General features: G+C 40.0%; 1 protein-coding gene across 3 annotated transcripts in view; it reads right to left on the bottom strand.

Moving 5' to 3' along the window:
- The window catches only part of PPP4R4 (protein phosphatase 4 regulatory subunit 4), a 58,958-nt gene extending 49,434 nt beyond the window's left edge, over positions 1 to 9,524 (bottom strand). For all 3 annotated transcript variants that reach the window (XR_007777806.1, XM_009101784.4, XM_018907270.3), the window contains exons 1-2: positions 9,340 to 9,524; positions 8,728 to 8,801 (exon numbers count right to left, since the gene is read on the bottom strand). Coding sequence is in view for 2 of the 3 variants with exons in the window: in XM_009101784.4 (XP_009100032.1) it covers positions 8,728 to 8,801; positions 9,340 to 9,453 (188 nt within the window). In the remaining variant the exon portion in view is untranslated. The remainder of the gene's footprint in view (positions 1 to 8,727; positions 8,802 to 9,339) is intronic.
- Between the last annotated feature and the right edge of the window lie 9,326 nt (positions 9,525 to 18,850).

The raw sequence follows: 18,850 nt of genomic DNA, 5'->3' as shown, positions 1-18,850 counted from the left end.
ATATTCTCATTTAGAGGATGGTAGTCATTGGCTCAGAGTCTGTCGGACATCAGTGATGAGTGGTGCCCCTGAGAGGTCCATAAAGGGACCAGTGTCATTCAGTATCTTCATTAATGGTACAGACAAAAGGATTGAGCGTTGCCAAAGCAAGTCTGCCACCAACACCAAGCTGAGCTTTGCTAGAACACCATGAAGTTTAACAAGACCAAGTGCAAGGTGCTGCACCTGGGTCAGGGCAAACCCTGGTATCAAAGCAAGCCAGGGGATGAACAGATCAGAGCAGCCCTGCTGGGAAAGATTTGGAGGTGTTTGTGGGAGAGAGGATGGATGTGAGCTGGCTACTATTGCACTGTGCAATAGCCCAGAAAGCCAATAGTCTCCTGGGCTGCATCCAAAGCAGCATGGCCAGCAAGGTAACATGACTGCCCCTCTACCCTGCTCTCATGAGACCCAACCTGGAGTGCTGGGTCAGGTTTCCTCAGCAGAGAAAGGAAACAACGTGTTTGAAGAAGAAGGGTAAAAAAGACCCTGTCCAGAGGAGGGTCACAAAGACAACTAAAGGGATAGAGCACCCCTCCTGTGAGGAAAGGCTGAGAGAATTGGGGTTGTTCAGCCTGGAGGAGAGAGCAGCCTCTTACAGAAGCCTTACAGTACTTTAAAGGGTCCAACAGGAAAGCTGAAAAAAGACTTCTTACAAGGGCATGTAGTGATAGGACAAACAGAGTTAGCTTCAAACAGAGAGTAGGGTTAAATTGAGGATTAGGAAGAAATTCTTGACTGTGAGGGTGGAGAGGCACTGGAAGAGATTGCCCGGAGTTCCCAACCCTGGAAGCATCTATAGCCATGTTGCATGGGGCCTTGAGCAAAGTGGCCTAGCTGAAGGTGTCTCTGTCCATGGCAGGGGGTTGGAATTAGATGACCTTTGATCCCTTCTGACCCCAGCCATTCAATGATTCTATAAAAACTGACTAGAGATTTGTGTTTCAGTCACTAGCACACAACAGTCATTATTTTACAGGGTACTATCATATGAAAGCATATTCAGAGTAGCCAAAAATGGACAGCTTGATCTACTCTTTGAAGAGTCTGTACCTTTGATGTATTCTAACACAAAGTATTTTATTTTCCCATCTACATCTTCATAGATGCATTTCCAGGACCTGACAAAAACTAGTCCAATATTATCATCTCTTGCCAAATAATTATAAAATTTAATTAGTATTATTGAGCAAGCATGAGGACAAAAGCTCCTTATGTGCACAAAATGTTTTTATAAACACTTGTAACTTTCTAAGGAAGGTGATATAAAGAAGAATTTAATATTTATACATTAATTATGTGACATCTAAAATGAACTGTGCAACTGTTAAACCTATTTATTAAATGCCACTGCTCATCCGAACAAATCAAAAGAAACTCACCCTCCTGCCAGGCAGCAGGCTATTTATGTATGGGATCCATCATGTAGAAAGAAAGAAATATGGGAAATATGTTGCTGGATATTCCTATGTCAAACATTTCTAGGAGAAGATGATAAGGTTTTCCTAGGACAACAGAACAATTTTTAGAAGTTAAGAAAACCCAAAGATTTTTCAACTGTGTTTGATATTCAAAAATGCATCTAGTTTTTCCTTATTATGCCACGAGCAAAGATGCTCTAAAACACAAACATAATTGACATCTCCAGAGAAGAATCTGACAACACATAAGGAAGAGCTACCTGGTCTCACACATCACAGCTCAGGCAGACTTCCAAATCTCAGGCAGAGCTGATCTCCATTTCATGACCAGGTGAACCATGTAGGGGGGGTGTAGGGTATGGCTATGGGCTACAAGGACTTCAGCAAAGCCCTTGGCACTGTTTCCCACATCTTTCTGGAGAAGCTGACAGCTTACCATTCGGATGGGTGTGCTGTTGGCTGGGTGAGAAACTGTCTGGAAGGCTGGATGCAGAGAGGGGTGGTGAATGCTGCTACATGCAGTTGGCAGACGGTCACTAGTGGTGTTCCCCAGGGCTTAGTGTTGGTGACAACCCTGTTTGATAACGTCATCAATGGTCTGGACAAGGGGATCAAGGCCACCCTTGGTCAGTTTGCAGATTTCACCAAGTTTGGTAGGAATGTCACTATGCTGAAAGGTAAGAAGGTTCTGCAGGTAGATCTGGACAAGCTGGATCCATGGGCTGAGGCTAGTGGTATGAAGTTCAACAAGTCCAAGGGAAGGTCAGGTTCTGCACTGGGGTCACAACAACCCCACACAGCACTACAGGCTGGAGGCAGAATGGCTGGAAAGCTGCCTGGTGGAAAAGGACCTGGGACTGCAGGTTGACAGTGGCTGAACACAACCCAGCAGGGCCCAGGTGGCCAAAAAGGCCAATGGCATCCTGGCCTGTGTTAGCAATGGTGTGGCCAGCAGGAGCAGGGCAAGGATTGTCTCCCTGTATTCAGCAAAGGGGAGACCACACCCTGAATGTTGTGTTCAGTTCTGGGCCCCTCAGGACAAAAAAAGACATTGAGGGGCTGGAGCATTGAGGGCACCAGAGCTGGAGAAGGGTCCAGAAGACAAGACCTGTGAAGAGCAGCTGAGGGAGCTGGGGGCATTTAGCCTGGAGAAGAGAAGGCTCAGGGGTGACCTTATTACCCTCCACAGCCACCTGAAAGGGGTTTGGAGCCAGGTGGGGATCAGACTCTTCTCTCAGGCAAAAAGTGGCAGGATGAGAGGAAATGGCCTCAAGCTGTGTCAGGGGACATTCAAGCTGAGGATCAGGAAGAACTTTCCTTAGTTAAGGCTGCTCAGAGCAGTGGGAGATCCTCCATCCCTGGAAGCGTTCAAAAAATGACTGGGCATGGCACTTAGTGCTACAGTTTATTTAACATGGTGGTGTTTATTCAAAGGTTGGACTCAATGACCTTAGAGGTCTTTTCCAATTTTAATGATTCTTTAAGTCCATTTTATGTCAAAAGCCTTGTTATACAAACAACAGCTGATACTTTCTATCCGCTGCTCATTTCAACCAGTACTTAACTTCACAGATTCAAAGTATACATTCAAAATTAGAGTAACAAGAACTAAATCTGGTTTGCTATTGACAGGAGAGCCATCTACCAGCTGTGAGTTCTTGTTTACGCTCCCACTTACAGCAGCACGAGCAGTTGCGTTTTGTTCCACACTTCATTGGAAGCAAGCGTCTGAAAATTTTGTTAGAATTAGAATGTATTCCCTGATCTGACTGTGAGATTGCATGGCTGCAACAGCACCAGCGCTGGAACACAAAACTTATCAGTACCATGCAGTCACATAAGAAAGGAGAGGTGAGCTCCTCTCTGATACCAGGAAGGCTTCTTTCAGATTAACTTGACTGTGAAACAAGACACCAAAACTTCATAAGCCAGTCAAAGTTTCAGGCATTTCACCCCCTCTGAAGCATTGTTCCCATGCTGCTATCCAATTCCTTTGTGCTGGCACAGGTCTTCTTTAAAGTATACAAAGCCCTGGACCACACAGTTGATCAGTTTTAAAGCTAACCATCATTTTCAGGATTTGCCTCAGGTAAAGCCCCCAGTGTGCTGTGCAGACAAAAGGGCAAAGATAGTTCAAACACTAGAACAGGGAGAGGACTTGCACTGCCATCTTCCTGCACTGTAGCCTGAGAAAGAAAACTGAAACTTTTCTCTCTCTTTTTTTTAATGTTTCTCAATGCACTACATTAACTCTGCTCTGTATATTCACAGCTGGCTCCTCAGCTGCAGTTTCAACTCAGTAAATATGATTAACAGAAGTATTTGCACCAATCTAAATTTAAGTAGAAGTATGTGACTTAGCAACACTTTAGGAGTCTACAGGTACACCTTTTACTTTAAGGTGAAAGAATCAATTTTATACTCATTAGTTTATTTGAATAACATATTTAAGGTCAAACAAATTGTTCATCTGTCCAACTAAGGGAATCAGAATGAAACTTTTATAAAACTAAAGTTGCATTTTGAAAAACAAAGGATGGGTAAAATGAAGAAATACTTTTTACATTGATATTTACAGCTTGACAGGACAGATGGAAGAACTATTTTCCAATATGCTGAGCATTACAGCTGGATCATTTAACATACCATTAGAACCATAAACTGTATAACTGGAATACAGTAGTCAGTTTTCATGATTATGTAACACACACCAAAAAAGTTGATTCAATGCAGAAAATCAGCTCCTAAAGTTACATGTAAATGAAAGCTTTCATTTAAAATCAAATTATTTTAAAGTGATTTGACTGAACCTACAGAAAAATTAAATTTTCCAAAATTAACACCATCACTGAAAACCAGACCAAAAAAAAAAAAAAAAAAACCACAAGGTTTTAAACAGTAGTGGTTTTGACATTCAAAATCAACAATATATAATGCATTAAAATATCTTTAGAATTTGAGAATGCTCTAGCTAATCAAGGATAGCTTGTACAATAAAGTACAACTTTTCTTCTTGTTGCTGTGGCCTTTTTAAGTCACCATAACTTTAGAGGCATTGAATTCTTTCCAGTCTAGACAGAGTATCTATTGTGTCTTCAAAAACTGTGTTAAATGTTTCAGAAAGGGATTGTGTTGTTTTCTACACTGATAGATAGGATCTCTCCAAAAACAATGGTTTTGTTCCTAAAAGGGTGAATAATTCAATCTTTCACCTTGATAACTCATTGTTACTGTGTTATTTTGAGTAAGACACAAATGTCAAGGTCTGGAAGCTTTAACACTAAACAGGCACAAATTAAAAAAACAAAAAAAGTAGCTGAATACAAAATCATATTTTGTATTTTGTACACACAACAAAAGCCCTAGGGAAATCTATCAGAAAAGTCGTCAGAAAAAAACCACCCTGCAGTGCATATGCCAGTAAGCATCCAAAACGAGATTCTCATCAGGCAAAGAATACTTACTTTGGACTGTATACATAAAAGAGTGAGCTACAGTAAGACAAATTAATATAAGTAATAACACCAATCAAGCACCAGAAAACATGGAAAAACTAATTACAAGCAAAAATTCACAGCAGGAACAAAAATTATTGTCCCTGAGCTGCTTATTGCCACTGTCCTGGTAGAGGTTACGATGCCCTGAGGTGGAATGCAAACTATTCAGTTGCTTCAGTGTGTTCCAGCAGCTTCTCTTAATCTGCTGATGGTTTTATGATAAGCCATCAATCTTGACACTGACTTGGTTGAGATGCACAGCTATTTTGCTGTCTTTGTTCTTCTGTTGGGCCAGCATCATGCAAAGTACAGACAGAATACAACTCTTCAGTGATTCCTGTTAGAGGCTCCAGAAACCACCAAATGCACAAGCTGAAGCTCTAAAACATAGATCTGAGACCCTCAAATGCCTCTCCCTCTCTAAGTCCCTAAACCCATTGGTTTCAATGAGAAGTTCACAAACATCCCTGACAGTCTGGTCTAAGGAAGCCCAGTTCCTCTACCAGAATCAAGGTTAAATGAGATTAAAATAAATTACAGTGCACTTTTTTTCTACATTCTTATTAAATTAGAACATGCTCAGTCTAATTGCAGAATGTTACCTAATTAAAACTGAGTATTCTGGGCATCAGTGATTTAAAGCAGAAGTTCACTTATTCTCAAGCCATATTAAAGTAACCCTAGCCACCAGGAGAGCTACTACAGCCTCTCCTTTTGCTTGCAGAACTGTGCCTATACCCACATGATGTAGCAAATCAAAGAGTTGATTTATCTGAAAATCAATGCAACTACAAATTACCAGCTTTAGTAGATTTTCTTACCAATCCACCTCATTACATAGTTATCTGAAAAACAGTACTAGCAGAAAAGGGGAGGCTGAAAGCAAAGACATTCACTAGAAATAATAATGAGAGAGAGATTAACTTTTCAGGATTATCAAAATTACAATTATCACTTTAGAATGTGAAACCAAATTATGATAGGCAACAATAGAGACATGATTTCTTTACAATGAAATCATGTCTCTATGGAACTGAGATCTCACACAAGATCAATCTGTCTACATACTCACCACATGCTAAAAACATTTGTAGGTATATAATTACCGCATACTTAAGAGAACACAATGAACAGAAATTTACAAAACCTCTGACCAAACATCATGGCTAGACACACTACAAAATAATCATTAGATGGTTACAACACATCCAGGATGAGCAATGAAATTAACTTTACAGTATCAAGTAAAAGTCCACACCAGAAACTGTATGGTACTAGTGGCAAATGAGAAGCAAAGAACACAAGAAGTGAAAAGAGAAAAGTAACTGATGAAACTCTGAGAGTTGTAAAAATAATACCTTCTCATATATAGAGTAAGCAAGAATCAGTCACTAGGGGAAAAAAAGAAAATCTATCCTCTCCAGATTGGATCTCAATGTACCCATTTTCAGACTACTACAGTAAAAGACTTGAGGAGCAGATAGCTTCTAAAAACAAGTATCTAGCAAACATACAACTTTGCATACAAGCAAATCCAAGTTCAAGAGTGGGGAGAAGTTTGGGGGCAGGTTTTAGAAGGAAAGGATGTGAAAAGAGAAGAAAGTGGTTTTTTTGTTCAGAATAAAAGCCTTTAAAACATGAAGACTCTTTCTGAACTTCTTCAGAAAATCACTAGCAATCATTAGCTTCGCTGCAGCATACAAAGGTTTTACCCATTATTAATCAGCTCCATTGCACTGTACAAGCAACACTGAAGAACATACTCACCTCAGTAAATTTAAAATCTACAACTTGCAGATTAGGGTGCAATAAGTAAATGACAATACAAAAAACATTGTGACAAAAGTAGTATTTTGATGCTACCTGTAGATATTTAAGATGAGAGATCTGCTTTCTATTATTGTTCTTGTATATTTTTAATGTATATGGAGATAACACCATCCTTTCCAAATGGGATACAACAGAGGTGTCATTAACAATTTGATAACCTCAGCAAAGCTATTTCTATAGACAGATTTTCAGAAAAGGCAGAGGCTTTTTGGATAAGATCAAGGTTAGTCCCACGTAGGGAACAACCTAAAGGACAGTGAATAATGCATCTGTGTGAGAAAATGAGGCACAGGAAGACTGGACTGACATTACTATCAAACAGCAACAGGCAGGTATACTGTATTAAAACAGAGGGAAAATTCCTGACAAGCCAGAAGTACATACTCTTGTACATTATATAAAAGGTACTACTAGGTTACTACTAGGTTACTACTAGGCAGCTTTTCAGCTCTGCTTTTACTCCACTCAGTACAATAACAGGAACATGCTATTCAACAGCAACAGATTCCACTGGATGACTCTATTAACATACATGCACAGCAAGACTAGCTTACAGAAAGCAAGCAGAGTTGAAGGTACCTTTGAGCAATGAGAACAATGCATTCATAAAATGAAATTTTATGAATTCTTCATTAAAAGAAAAATGAATTTTTCATTAAAAGAAAAAAAATGTTATGTCTCAAACAGCTGCTTGAGTAGAGAAAATCAGATAAAGATGTCAGGAGAGGGTCAAGGCCAGGTTGAAAAGCAATTGATAAGATGGAAGACATGATGTGGAGCCTTTTGCCATTTAAAAAGGCAACGATCTACTTAGGACATATATGCTGGACATATGATTTTTAAGTGGAAAAGGAGCAAAGAAATTTGCTACCACACTGGAAAAAAAAAAAAATCATCTATGCTGGTTGTTGAGAGGTAAAACCCAGAATGGATATACATCCTTCCACTGATATGTACCACATGCAAACTGTTTCCTCTGAATTTCCCTGCAGCCAACAGACTGCTTTGATTACAGCATCTAAGAGCAAAGCAAGTTTTAAAAGCCTCTATTTAATAAATTTCAGTAGTCAGTATCAAAAGCAGTATCAGTGGACAAAAATGATAACTTACAAATAAGTGCTGCCATGCACCCCAAAAAGAGAAAACTGTATCACCAAGAATATCTACTCTAAATACTGAGCACAGGCATAGACTAGAAAAGCACTTAAAATAGCAGAATAAGCAAACTGAGAGGGAGCTGCAGCTGGTTCTCCAATTACTAGGTATTGTTTAAAAATGCATATTCAACTCAAAATCCCACAAGAACATTTGTACTCTCAAAGATGACTTACACGGTAGTTGAAAGACCCATACTTTAAACTACCAAATTTAAGTTATTCAGCTAGCTACAAATAAATACTTTCAACAAGAAGACGAAAGTAAATGATGAAAACTAGAAGAGAGGGAAGTATTAACACAGTATTTTCTACAGTAATTTCTAAGGACTACAGAACTAATGTCTCAAGTTTTCTCTTCTGAAAGTCCAAACGCACACAAGATGCTAGAAAAGCTCTGTTACCAGCCTGTGTTAACTGCCCATGAGTGAATATTTGCTTGGAGTGAGTATGAACTCCCTGAATTATGTGTATTAATAACACTGACACTCAGGGAATCTTGCAAAATCAACTGCAGGGGAAAGGATGATTAAGTACAACTCTGTGCTGGTGAGGAACATACTAAAAGCTCAGAAATTCTTACAGATGTATAAAGACACCGCATTATAGGGTGATTTTTTTGTAAATTACAGTACCTATTTTCATCTTGCCTATATGCTTAATATAGTTGAAGGTAAAATAATTACTAATAGACAGAAAATTAAAGGAGTGAAGAATAAAACACTAAAAAATCTGTATGTAAACACAATGGTCAGCAATGTTTCACAGCAAAATTTTAGAAAATACCTGAGTAGATAAACAGCCCTTTCAATATCACTGAGTTCTTCATCAACTGTCAATCTTTCTATTTCTTCTGGGGTCTGTCAAGTGTGAAATAGAGATTATGAGTTTACAATGCCTGACTACTTCACTGTTTTAATTTTAAAACAACCCGTTTCTCCCCACACATACAGGGATAACTTCATGAGTAATTTGAATTTATTCATGAAACCTCTAGCCAACATTTCAAATTCAATCAAATAAATCTTTCACCAGGAAAAGATAGAACATCAGGGAAGTACAGTTTCAAGTCAGACACTATCACTATTAAACAAGTGGCATATAATTTAATCTAAAGACCCAAGCTAGTTTATTTGTACCCATCTTAATATTCTCATGCTGACTGAAAACATCAAATCCCTGCTCTATAGAATTCGAGACTGTTTATTCTAAAATGACTGTCAACAATGTTCCATATCCTGGTGCTGTAAAAAAAGAAAAAAAAAAAAAAACCAAAAAACAAACAAACAAACCCAAACAAACGCCAAGAAAAGCGGTCTATTCACCTATTTGTGCATAATTGAAACAGACCCAATTTAAAATGGATTTTAAAGCATCGTTCTTTTTCGAGGTATATACCTTCAAGCTCCTGCGTACTGGCCTCTCTATAATAGTTAATTCCTGCAGGTCTTCTATGTATCCAAAAAGACTGCTATGACTAAAATCCATTTTGGAGAAGATTATTGGGCGCATGTAACAACTAAAGCCTTCGGCAGCCGACGCCGTCCCCGAGCCTCACATCGCAGCGAGGGCGGCAGGAGCGAAGCCCCGGGGCGCTCCCGCGGCCGGCAGCAGCCGCGGCTCGGCGCGCACACTGCGGCAGCGCCGCCGGCCGCCACCCCCGCCCGGCCTCCTGCCGGCAAACTTTCCGCTCCGCCCGGGCGGGCAGGCGGCGGGGCCGGCGCCCGCAGCCCCGAGAGCCCGCTGCAGCCGCAGGTGCCTCGGCGGGCGGGAGTTTCGAGCCAAGTTTGCCCTCGTCGCTGGCCACCCCCGTCCGCAGCGAGGGCGCGGGGACCGGGGTGCCCCCGGGCGCCAGAAGGGCCGGGCGGAGCCCTCGGCCGCGGGCTCTCTCCTCAGCGGCGGGGCAGGAGGGCAGGGCAGGGCGCGGAACGGAGCGGAGCGAGAGAGCCCCGCCGCGGTGCCCGGGTGCCGCCTCCCCGCCCGCCCCGGGAGGAGGGACGGTCGCTGTGGTGCAGTGACGCTCCCCGCCCCCGTCCCGCGGCGCAGCCCCTCGGCTCCTTCCCCGGGTGAGAGCCACAGCCCCCGGCCGGGGCAGCCTCGGACCCCCCGGGCCGGTCTCCGCGGCAACGCGGCGCTACCGCGGCCTCCGCGGGCAGCAGGGGCAGGGGCAGCGCCGGGCGCGGCAGCGGCGGAACGCGCGGAGGCGCGGCCCCCTCACCCCCGGCCCCGCTGCGGCCTCGGGGGCTTCCCCTCGCACGGCGGCAGCGCCGCGGCCGCTGCTCCTCGACCCCTGCCCTGGGAGGCGCCGCCTTCCCCACCGGCGGCGCTGGGACCCCCACCAGTATCGCCCGTCTCACAGCTCTGTCAAATCAAATTACACCGGGGAAACTGAAAACAAGTGCTGTTCTTAATGAAAACTCCACACCAGGTCCCTCCCTCAGTGAACGCTTTTATATAATGCTAAAAAAAAAAAAAAAAACAAAACTACTTTTTTGGCAGGAAACTGAAACTCCGATGAAGACATCACTTACACCCTTCATAAATTCTTATTCTTCACGTTTTGCATTCTAGACGCAGGTTACACACCACTCACACTCACAGCAGCAGCACAGATTTCCTTACAGATAGTTTTCCTGATGTATGCAGTTAGGCCTTGGATGCCTTTACCATTTTGGCTCACAAATGTGGATTGCCTTGGGGGTTGAAGGGAGAGTACTTTTTTTCAAAATAAAAGTACGCTAATTACCTCTGATTCATATACAAATAAGCATGGATAATCTTTAAAAACTTAGTAAGAGAGCTTCTTTTGGGGTGGGTTAGTGATGCAAAATGCATACAGGACAAGAAACATCATACAGTTAGACTCAGCATTTATTGACATAAATAATTCACCAGACCTCTAGACGGTGGCCTTTGCAATGGTTATATAAACACATCAGTCACACTCAGACCAGGAATTTAAAAACCTGTAAATATTTCACAAGAGCTTATTTGAGGGAGTGCGATGTTTTTTATCCTTGTGAAATGCCCACGTGACCAAGAAAGTTTTGTTGATAAAAGATTAGAGGTAATTCTAGAAATTGTAAATATTATATGATACTATGTGGTATATTGCCCAGAATTTTATTAATTTTTATTCTGTGACTGGCAAGCACCTCAGCTTTTATCTAGCAAAAAATAAACATTTTCCCCTATGTGTTACTTCTCTGTCTACCAGTTAGGCCAAATCCTGTGCTTGGATAAACCAGTAAAACATTAAAAAAAATTACAGGATCTTCATTAATTTTAAATGTACAACAGAATTATTAGCAGAAAAATCTAATCCAATATACATATAAGTAATTAAAGTGTTATGTAATAGCAAACCATTTGGAATTTTCAAGGCATGATGATGAATTAAAATGAGAAACAGTTTTTTGAACATCTCCTTTGCAAAATCTTTTTAACCAGGGAGCATCATTAGACAGAAAATACAATAAATAGCTGTAACTGAACCTAAGGCCTCTTGGAGTGGGTAAGGAACTAGCTCTATGAGAGGAAATTAAAAAAGAGTTTTAGACAATGTTCCCTTCTCAAATATAAAATCCTGGCATGCAGGCTTCTTCCAGTGATAAGTATTAGGAAAACATACTGAAATCCCAAACACAGTTAGTTAGGAAAATCCTTTTGCAAGTTCTTTCACGGCCAATCTGTGGTTATTTCACCTTGCAAGTAGCTCTCATGAATTATAGAGATCTTCTGAGATCAAAGGTATTTTCTTCTGAATGCCTTGAACTAGGAAGTCAATGCAGTTTTCAAACAAGGAATTCCAGAATTAAATTTTAGAGCCTAAAGAATACAGAGTTTGAATATGCAATTAGGATGATTTCTCATGTTATATTTTACACAAACTTTGTAAGCCACTAAGGAAGAGAGATTTTTATAAATGTGTAAACATTTAGAAAAACATCTCTTCCTTACTGCCTTTAAAAAACTGTCCTTCTAATTCAGTCCAGGAAACACTGAGCAAATATGATTCCCATTAACTTTAAAATGTGTAGGTATGTCAAAGATATCTACAAATATCCTTGAAATGTGAAAAGTAGAATTTAAAAAAAAAATTTTTTTTCAATAAATATAGTACTGGACTAGAATAAAGAACACAGAAGGAATCTCATTTTGACCCATACATTTGACAGAAAAAATAAAGCTTGCATATTTTGTTCCAAAACCACATACATAAAAATGAATCCACTCTGATAGTAAACCTGCAGGCAAGTGGTCTCTCATTCTCATCTGTGATTAAAGTCAAGTGACTTCCCTTCCACTGCTGCTGCTTTCTGCTCCTCCCTTTTCCATTCCTCTCTTCTCTCAAATAAAACTCTACTCTCAGCTTCATTCCAGCCTTGTCATAGCTATTGTATTAGAATCAAGAGCTATTTCATGCTGCTTTAGTGAAACCCAGATTGAACGGGAGCCTTCATTTTAACTCAAGGGCTGTGTAACCTTGGAAAGACAGTACCAGGCTGATTTCAAATAATCCTTCCTTGAGGAAGACAACTGCAGTGCACCTGGGAAAGTGGCACTCATACCTAGTGGAAGAAGAGAGAGAGTGTTATTCATGCCTTCTAAAGCAATGAACTCTAAATTCAATGCAGGTGAAGATTAAAAAAAAAAAAAAAAAAAAGGAAGATAACATAGGTGGAAGGATTTTGTACCTGAAGGATCCTTCAGGTACTCTGACTCTACCTAAGGATTCTGGGGTGAAGTGATTTGTCATGTTGGACAGATGCACAGTTCTCCTTTGCTACCCAGCAGTGAGGTGTCTGCCTTCCAGAAACTTCTCTGAAAAAGTTGTGTTTCTTACCATACCTGTTACACGTACCAAAAGAATCTACCTGTAATTAAACCATTCACAGAGAAATTGAAAACTTGTGAGGTCTCGGAATGTATTGCAATGCCTGAATTAGCTGAAAAATGAAGGAACTGGTTTTGGAGATACAGAAAGACATGCCAAGAAATGCTTTCAGGTAAAACATGCGTGCTCCTGATTAAGAGTCAGAATTTCTCTTGCAATAGCCAAACCAAATAAGAAGGAAAAATTCAGCAAAGTATTTTTTAATTATGTTGGGGGGGAAAAAAAACAACAAAACAAAACCACAATCATTCTTCATTTCCCATTTTCCCTAATTTAATAGTCCAAAGAAAAATAAATACCACTTCATAATGAACACAACATAGGTTATGCACTGCGTAATTACAATTCTGCTCAGGACTCAGCACCTGAACTGTGCAGAAGTTCAATTCAGAATTTTGTCTGCTCACCACCACTGAGAGACAGCCAAAGCTGCAGCAGCTGTTGCTCACCATTTCCAAATGAGCGACCTCTGACTGGAATTGGTTTTTACAGTCCACCAGACTCTTAAAAAATGCAATTTTGATGTTCAATCTAATCCCTTAGCCTTACAAAACAGGGTTGTTTTTATTCGATTTGTACTCCAAGTAAAAATGTAGCCATGAACAGTGGTTCTTCAGGAAATCTCTATGTCAAGGCAAACCTGTAACAAGAATAATATAAAAGAAATATGCTCAAAAATATGAATCTACTTCAGAACAATGCTTGGAATGTTGCACACACAAACCTCAGTAGGAAAAAGATATGATTTAGTGTATTTTCCAGTTTGTTGCTAAGAAACTGTTGCTTGATTTCACTATTGTCATTTGCAGAAAAATTTTGATTGTTCTTTTGCCATTTCGGTCATCTCATTGTAACAGCTATATAAATATATGGGTTATAAAGGGAAAAGCACTGGATCGTGTTCAATGTGCTTTCATCTGTAGCCTGGTCTCCCACAGTCTTTCCTGTAACTTAGTTCTCTCCAAAAAGATCTAAAAAAATCAAATAGATTATTTTACAAGAACACAGAAAAGATCCTTAAATTTATTTTCATGTAAGGTATAAAATCTGTAAGATTGCAGTCATTGTGCTCACCCTGTCTTTCTCTGAGAGCTAGGAATGTGCTCCTGCAGTGTCTGATCTGCTGCCCTCTGTCCAAAAGTAGCTAAAAGCACATGCAGAAAGATAGAATAAATACAGAGAAAACAGAAAGTGCTATTTGTATGATTTTTTTTTACCTGACAGTAGGACCTAATACCCAGCTACTTTACAAATTTTAAATGAATTATTTTCTATTGCAAAAACTGGCTCTGCTATATTCATAAAAAGAAGATGATGAGTCCAGTTCCTTGCTATGACAACCATGAACACTGTCATACTCATGTCAAATATTATATTAAAACAACTTTTTGTTTTCAAGTGTTATTTATTCATTAGTTGTCATAGAAACTTAGGATTTCTTACATAAAATTACTGTTGGTGAGTTTACAAAGTTTCTTCATGTGTTAGTGTCCTTTACTTTATTCTTCCTTTCCTGGTATGTAAAGACTGCAGTCATATTTGCTCTAATCCTGGATCAAAAAAGCTAAACTCAGAATTGAGTTTTCACTCCTAAAACAGGCTCTTCATTCTCCTGCCCACCCTAGCAGCTCCCTTGGCTCCTGCTGCAGTTTGACTTCACCTCTCTTGAATTAAGGTGATCAGAATATAGTATTGAAAATAAAAAATATCTAGGAAAGAATGCCTTTTGCAAAGAACAAAGGGAGTTAGTTTACAAAACAGACTACATTGGCAGCTCACAGTTAATATTGTGGTCAGTTACTCCTTTCATCTACAGTGACCTAAAATTAATTAAGTCCCATGTTAATGGTATACATTCTCAGTATTAGCTTTAGCTGAATAGTGCTGTACTTTGGATAATACCATTCATCCAATTACACTGGTCCTCAAGATCCTTTCAATTGGCCTTGATATCATAATTCCCCTCTGTATTAATAAGTGTGTCATCAGCAAATTTAACATTGTATCGCAGTTATTCATTAAATAAGATTAGTCCACAAGACTTTAGGAAACTCGAGCAAACTCCATATAGCTGATAGGTTAATCTATCAATATACACACCAATGTGCTCCCCCAAAAGAAACATACATTTCCCTTCCTCTTTAGCCAACTTCATTCCCCTTGAAGTTCTGTCCTATTCCTTCTTCCCCTATGAAGAATACTTTGATGTTGTCCAAAATTACATGCAATTTATTTTTCTGCCCAGAAAACCAGTTACCCTCTTAAGGGACATGGTCTGATTTCCCATTTCCTCTTGGTTAACCAATACTGACTTTTACTTAATTTCCTGTTATCTTCATAACTCCCTTTAGCATTCTTCTCTTGAAGATACATTCTGAAATATCTACTGCATCTGACTGCATTTGCAACCATTCCAAATGTTTCTCTCATATTAAATGGAGTTGTCTTTGCTATTCTTCAATCACACAGAAAAATCTTCATCTTGATAAATCTGTACTTGAAAAAGTCTTTGCTACTAGAACTAAACATGCCAGTACTCTTAAATCTCATGCTTACAGATTATCTCATTCTCCTGGTTTTATGAACACATTCTCTGAAGGAGGAGCATGATGCTTGACAAAAGTAAGAAATGCATTTGTGAAGTTGGAAGAACAGAGAAAAAGTAAAAAAAGGTAGCACAGGCAAAGGTAGCATTTTCAAATGAGGTTTAACAACAGAGAGTTATTTTTTCCATGGTGCTATGCTGTAAGATCTTATCAGTCCTAGAACAGTATTCCAGAACTGCTGAAAATGACAACAAAGGCCTTAAGCCCCAGAACCAAGGCTTTACCTTGCCACTTCAGGACCAGCACAACAAGCCTCATCTGGCTGCATGACAGAAATGAGAGAAGAGCAAATTTTACAGTCTGCAGAGCACAGGAGGCATCAGGTCCCCAACTGGCCAGCAGCTGCATGTTCTTCAGGTGCACAGCGCACTGTATTAATATAAATCACAATACAGTGACATTCCTTTGTTAGCAGAAATAGCTATCAAAATCCGTAATTAAGCACATACTGACATTCCTGCAAGAGATGACAAAAAAAAAAAAAAAAAAAAAAGAGAGAGAGAGAGAGTAGAGAGAGAGAGAAACCAAAGAATTTGATTACTAAGTGAAAGCCTACATCAGTTGCTGCACATTCAACTGTTCCTGGTGCTGAACTCAGCTACATGAATCCCAAAATTAGGGGTACTGGTCAAAATATGCTCTGGCTTAGGTGTCCTTAGGAGAATTCTTCCATATTTTATAAAAAAATCAAAATATTAATTGAAAGGACATATAACATATATTATGTCATACTGCACAGTAGGGACCAGACTGCCATCCCTGGGCTACTGATCTGCAGGAATGTAAATTTACAGCTGGGGAAAACAGGATCTGTTACCAGATAAAGTTCTATAATGAGGACATCAAACCCTTCAAGTTCTCTTGGGCTCTCAGACATACTGGCTTAAATACCTTGGAAACTATTGATAAAATAACAAAATATGCATGTACTGACATGAGTTCTGCAAGCAAATGACATAATTCCTTAACTTATTAATACAGGTTAGTATCTTCAATTCACAACTTCCTGGTATTTAAAGAACTGTTGATCTAAAGAAGCCCTAGGCGGATAAAGCAGACACGTTTCATTTGTCATTTACAGTTTTACTAAGAGCTCACTCTGCACTGTCGATAATGGAATTGTGTTTACCAGGAGTTTAACAGCTGACTCTCTCTTACACATGAAGGTGAATTTCTCATTGACAAAGCCTTGTCACAACATACCAAAGCTGGGCCTCTTTCAGGTCACAAAGGCTCAGAAAGATTAATGCTACAAAGGCTTAGGAAGATTATTGTTACTGTAATACTGAGCAAATGTTTAGTTCCCTTGGTTATCCCATTTCAAAGCAACTCAAATAACCAAACAGAGAAAGTTACCATGCCTGCGCCAGCTATTCTGAAGCTCACTGCTCATTACAAACAGGCATGTCCCTTCTTTCAAACTGAGACTTAGGGCTTGCAATTCAGTCCCTCAGTCTAGAATATAGAACTCAGTAGTGATCAAAAAAAAAATCACATTAATTTCCGCCCCCCCCCCCCATGAATTCTTACAGAAAAAATCAGAGTACTCCTTTCTCCTGTAAAAACATGTCCACAATTACACAGAAAGCATAATTCAACATAATTTGACAAATTGTTTCCATGATAAATCTTTTTTTCAGGACAAAGCTGAAAATTCTACAACTACGAAAGGACATGTAATTATACCTAGGAATAACAGGTAAGAACTCTTCTATCCAAGGTTTTTCATTATTTTTATTCAGTGTCAGTGTTAAATCAACCACACCAGAATTTCAGAGTAATCTATTTATTTTGCTTCTGCAAATTTATTTTTGCTTACATGCAGTAAATAAGAGGAAAAAATGAAAAATATTGTAAAGCTTTTTTGTCACTTGTTTTAAATCTAAACAACCTGTAAGGAAATGTAACAAATCTGTACTTTTAATGAAGGAATGCATGAAGAGTGCTGAGAGCCTTCCTTAAGGCTGGCATGAGGATGCAGTCCCAGTTCCTGTCAGTGAGAGAGTCCTGTTGGCCATCTCTGCCTCCAGCTCAGCACTACCTAAATAAGGTTTGATGGCTGTAGTGTAGAAGGTACCATGTAAAACATGTAAACCATGCACAACAAGAAAGGGGAGACTTCTGAAAAAACTGAATTCTGTAAGTGCCCCAGAGCTGAGGCTGGGGAGCTTTGCCTCATGCCAAAGTCACTGCCTCAGCTCACAGGGCTGCAATGCTCGCTGTGGTGGCACAAGTGACACTGCTCCCTCCTGACTGGCAGCCTGACCTTCCCCTCTCTGCCAAAATCCACTCACCAGGAAAACTCCTGCAGCATGTCCTTTCTGCCACAGAAAGAGCAATTTACTCACTGGGGTCTGTTCTACACACAAAAACCAGCAGCACTGTCTCCATCTCCACAGGCACATTTTCCTGGTATTTCTGTGTGGGAAGAACAGTATTTTATCTTTGGGGGAATTTCTAAGTATGTGAGACATGGTTACTGTGCATATCACAAGACATATTTACAAGCAAGTAAACTCAAGGGTGTGTACATATTTCTGTCCAGACAAGCTCAGGAAAAATTCTAACAAGACTGAGTAGTGCCAAAAAATACACTTAATCCTGCTCTAATAATTAGATTATTAATAAACTACACTGATATATTTTACAAGAACTACACCAGAAATAAACTACAGGGGAGTCAGTCCCTGCTCTCTGAACTCACTGCCTGTCACTGATTTCAACTCATCTCATACAGAACATCCGGACTAAGAATCAAAAGCTCTTTATCCTTGCTCATGGAATATTAATTGGAAGAAACTCTTCATAGTGTGCATTGCTAAGTCATTAATGATGACTACCTGGAACTGAAACTGTCATTGAAAACATTTAATATGCTTATTTCTGCCCTTAGCCTTAAAATATTAAAAAAAAAAAAAAGTAGAGAAAACAATCCTCTGTTTTGCCATCTTCTCACAGAACCAGGAAAGACCTGCAAATACCAAACAGAAAACAGAAGCTGTTGCACCAAACAAACAGAAGTTGTTGTAGTTGTACTTGAGCCTTCTGTCCCAGTCTCTATCACCTCCAAAGCTCCTGGTTTTTAACTCACTCTCCCCGTCTCATAGCAAGACGCTCTTCTATACATCAGCCAACCTTTTAGAAGGGACAAAACCCTTCCATTATATTTATGCCGTCCTCTTCCCACGCCAGTATCCGGCTGCGAAGAACATGGATCACAAAAGAGGAAAAAGACCCTTGCTGTGACCTCAGTGGTGTTCGCTCCTTCCCTGTAGCTAGTTACAACAAGTAACTCTGCCCGTAGAAGGCATTAAAAACAGCACCACACGAACGCCCAAGCAAGCGTGAGAGACAAATCTTTGTTGCTGCAGGAGCAGTGACACCGAGCCCCCACAGGTACGCATTC

This window comes from Serinus canaria, chromosome 5 (genome assembly GCF_022539315.1).
Source record: "Serinus canaria isolate serCan28SL12 chromosome 5, serCan2020, whole genome shotgun sequence".
NCBI lineage: Eukaryota > Metazoa > Chordata > Aves > Passeriformes > Fringillidae > Serinus > Serinus canaria.
This window is presented reverse-complemented; position numbering and strand designations above follow the sequence as displayed.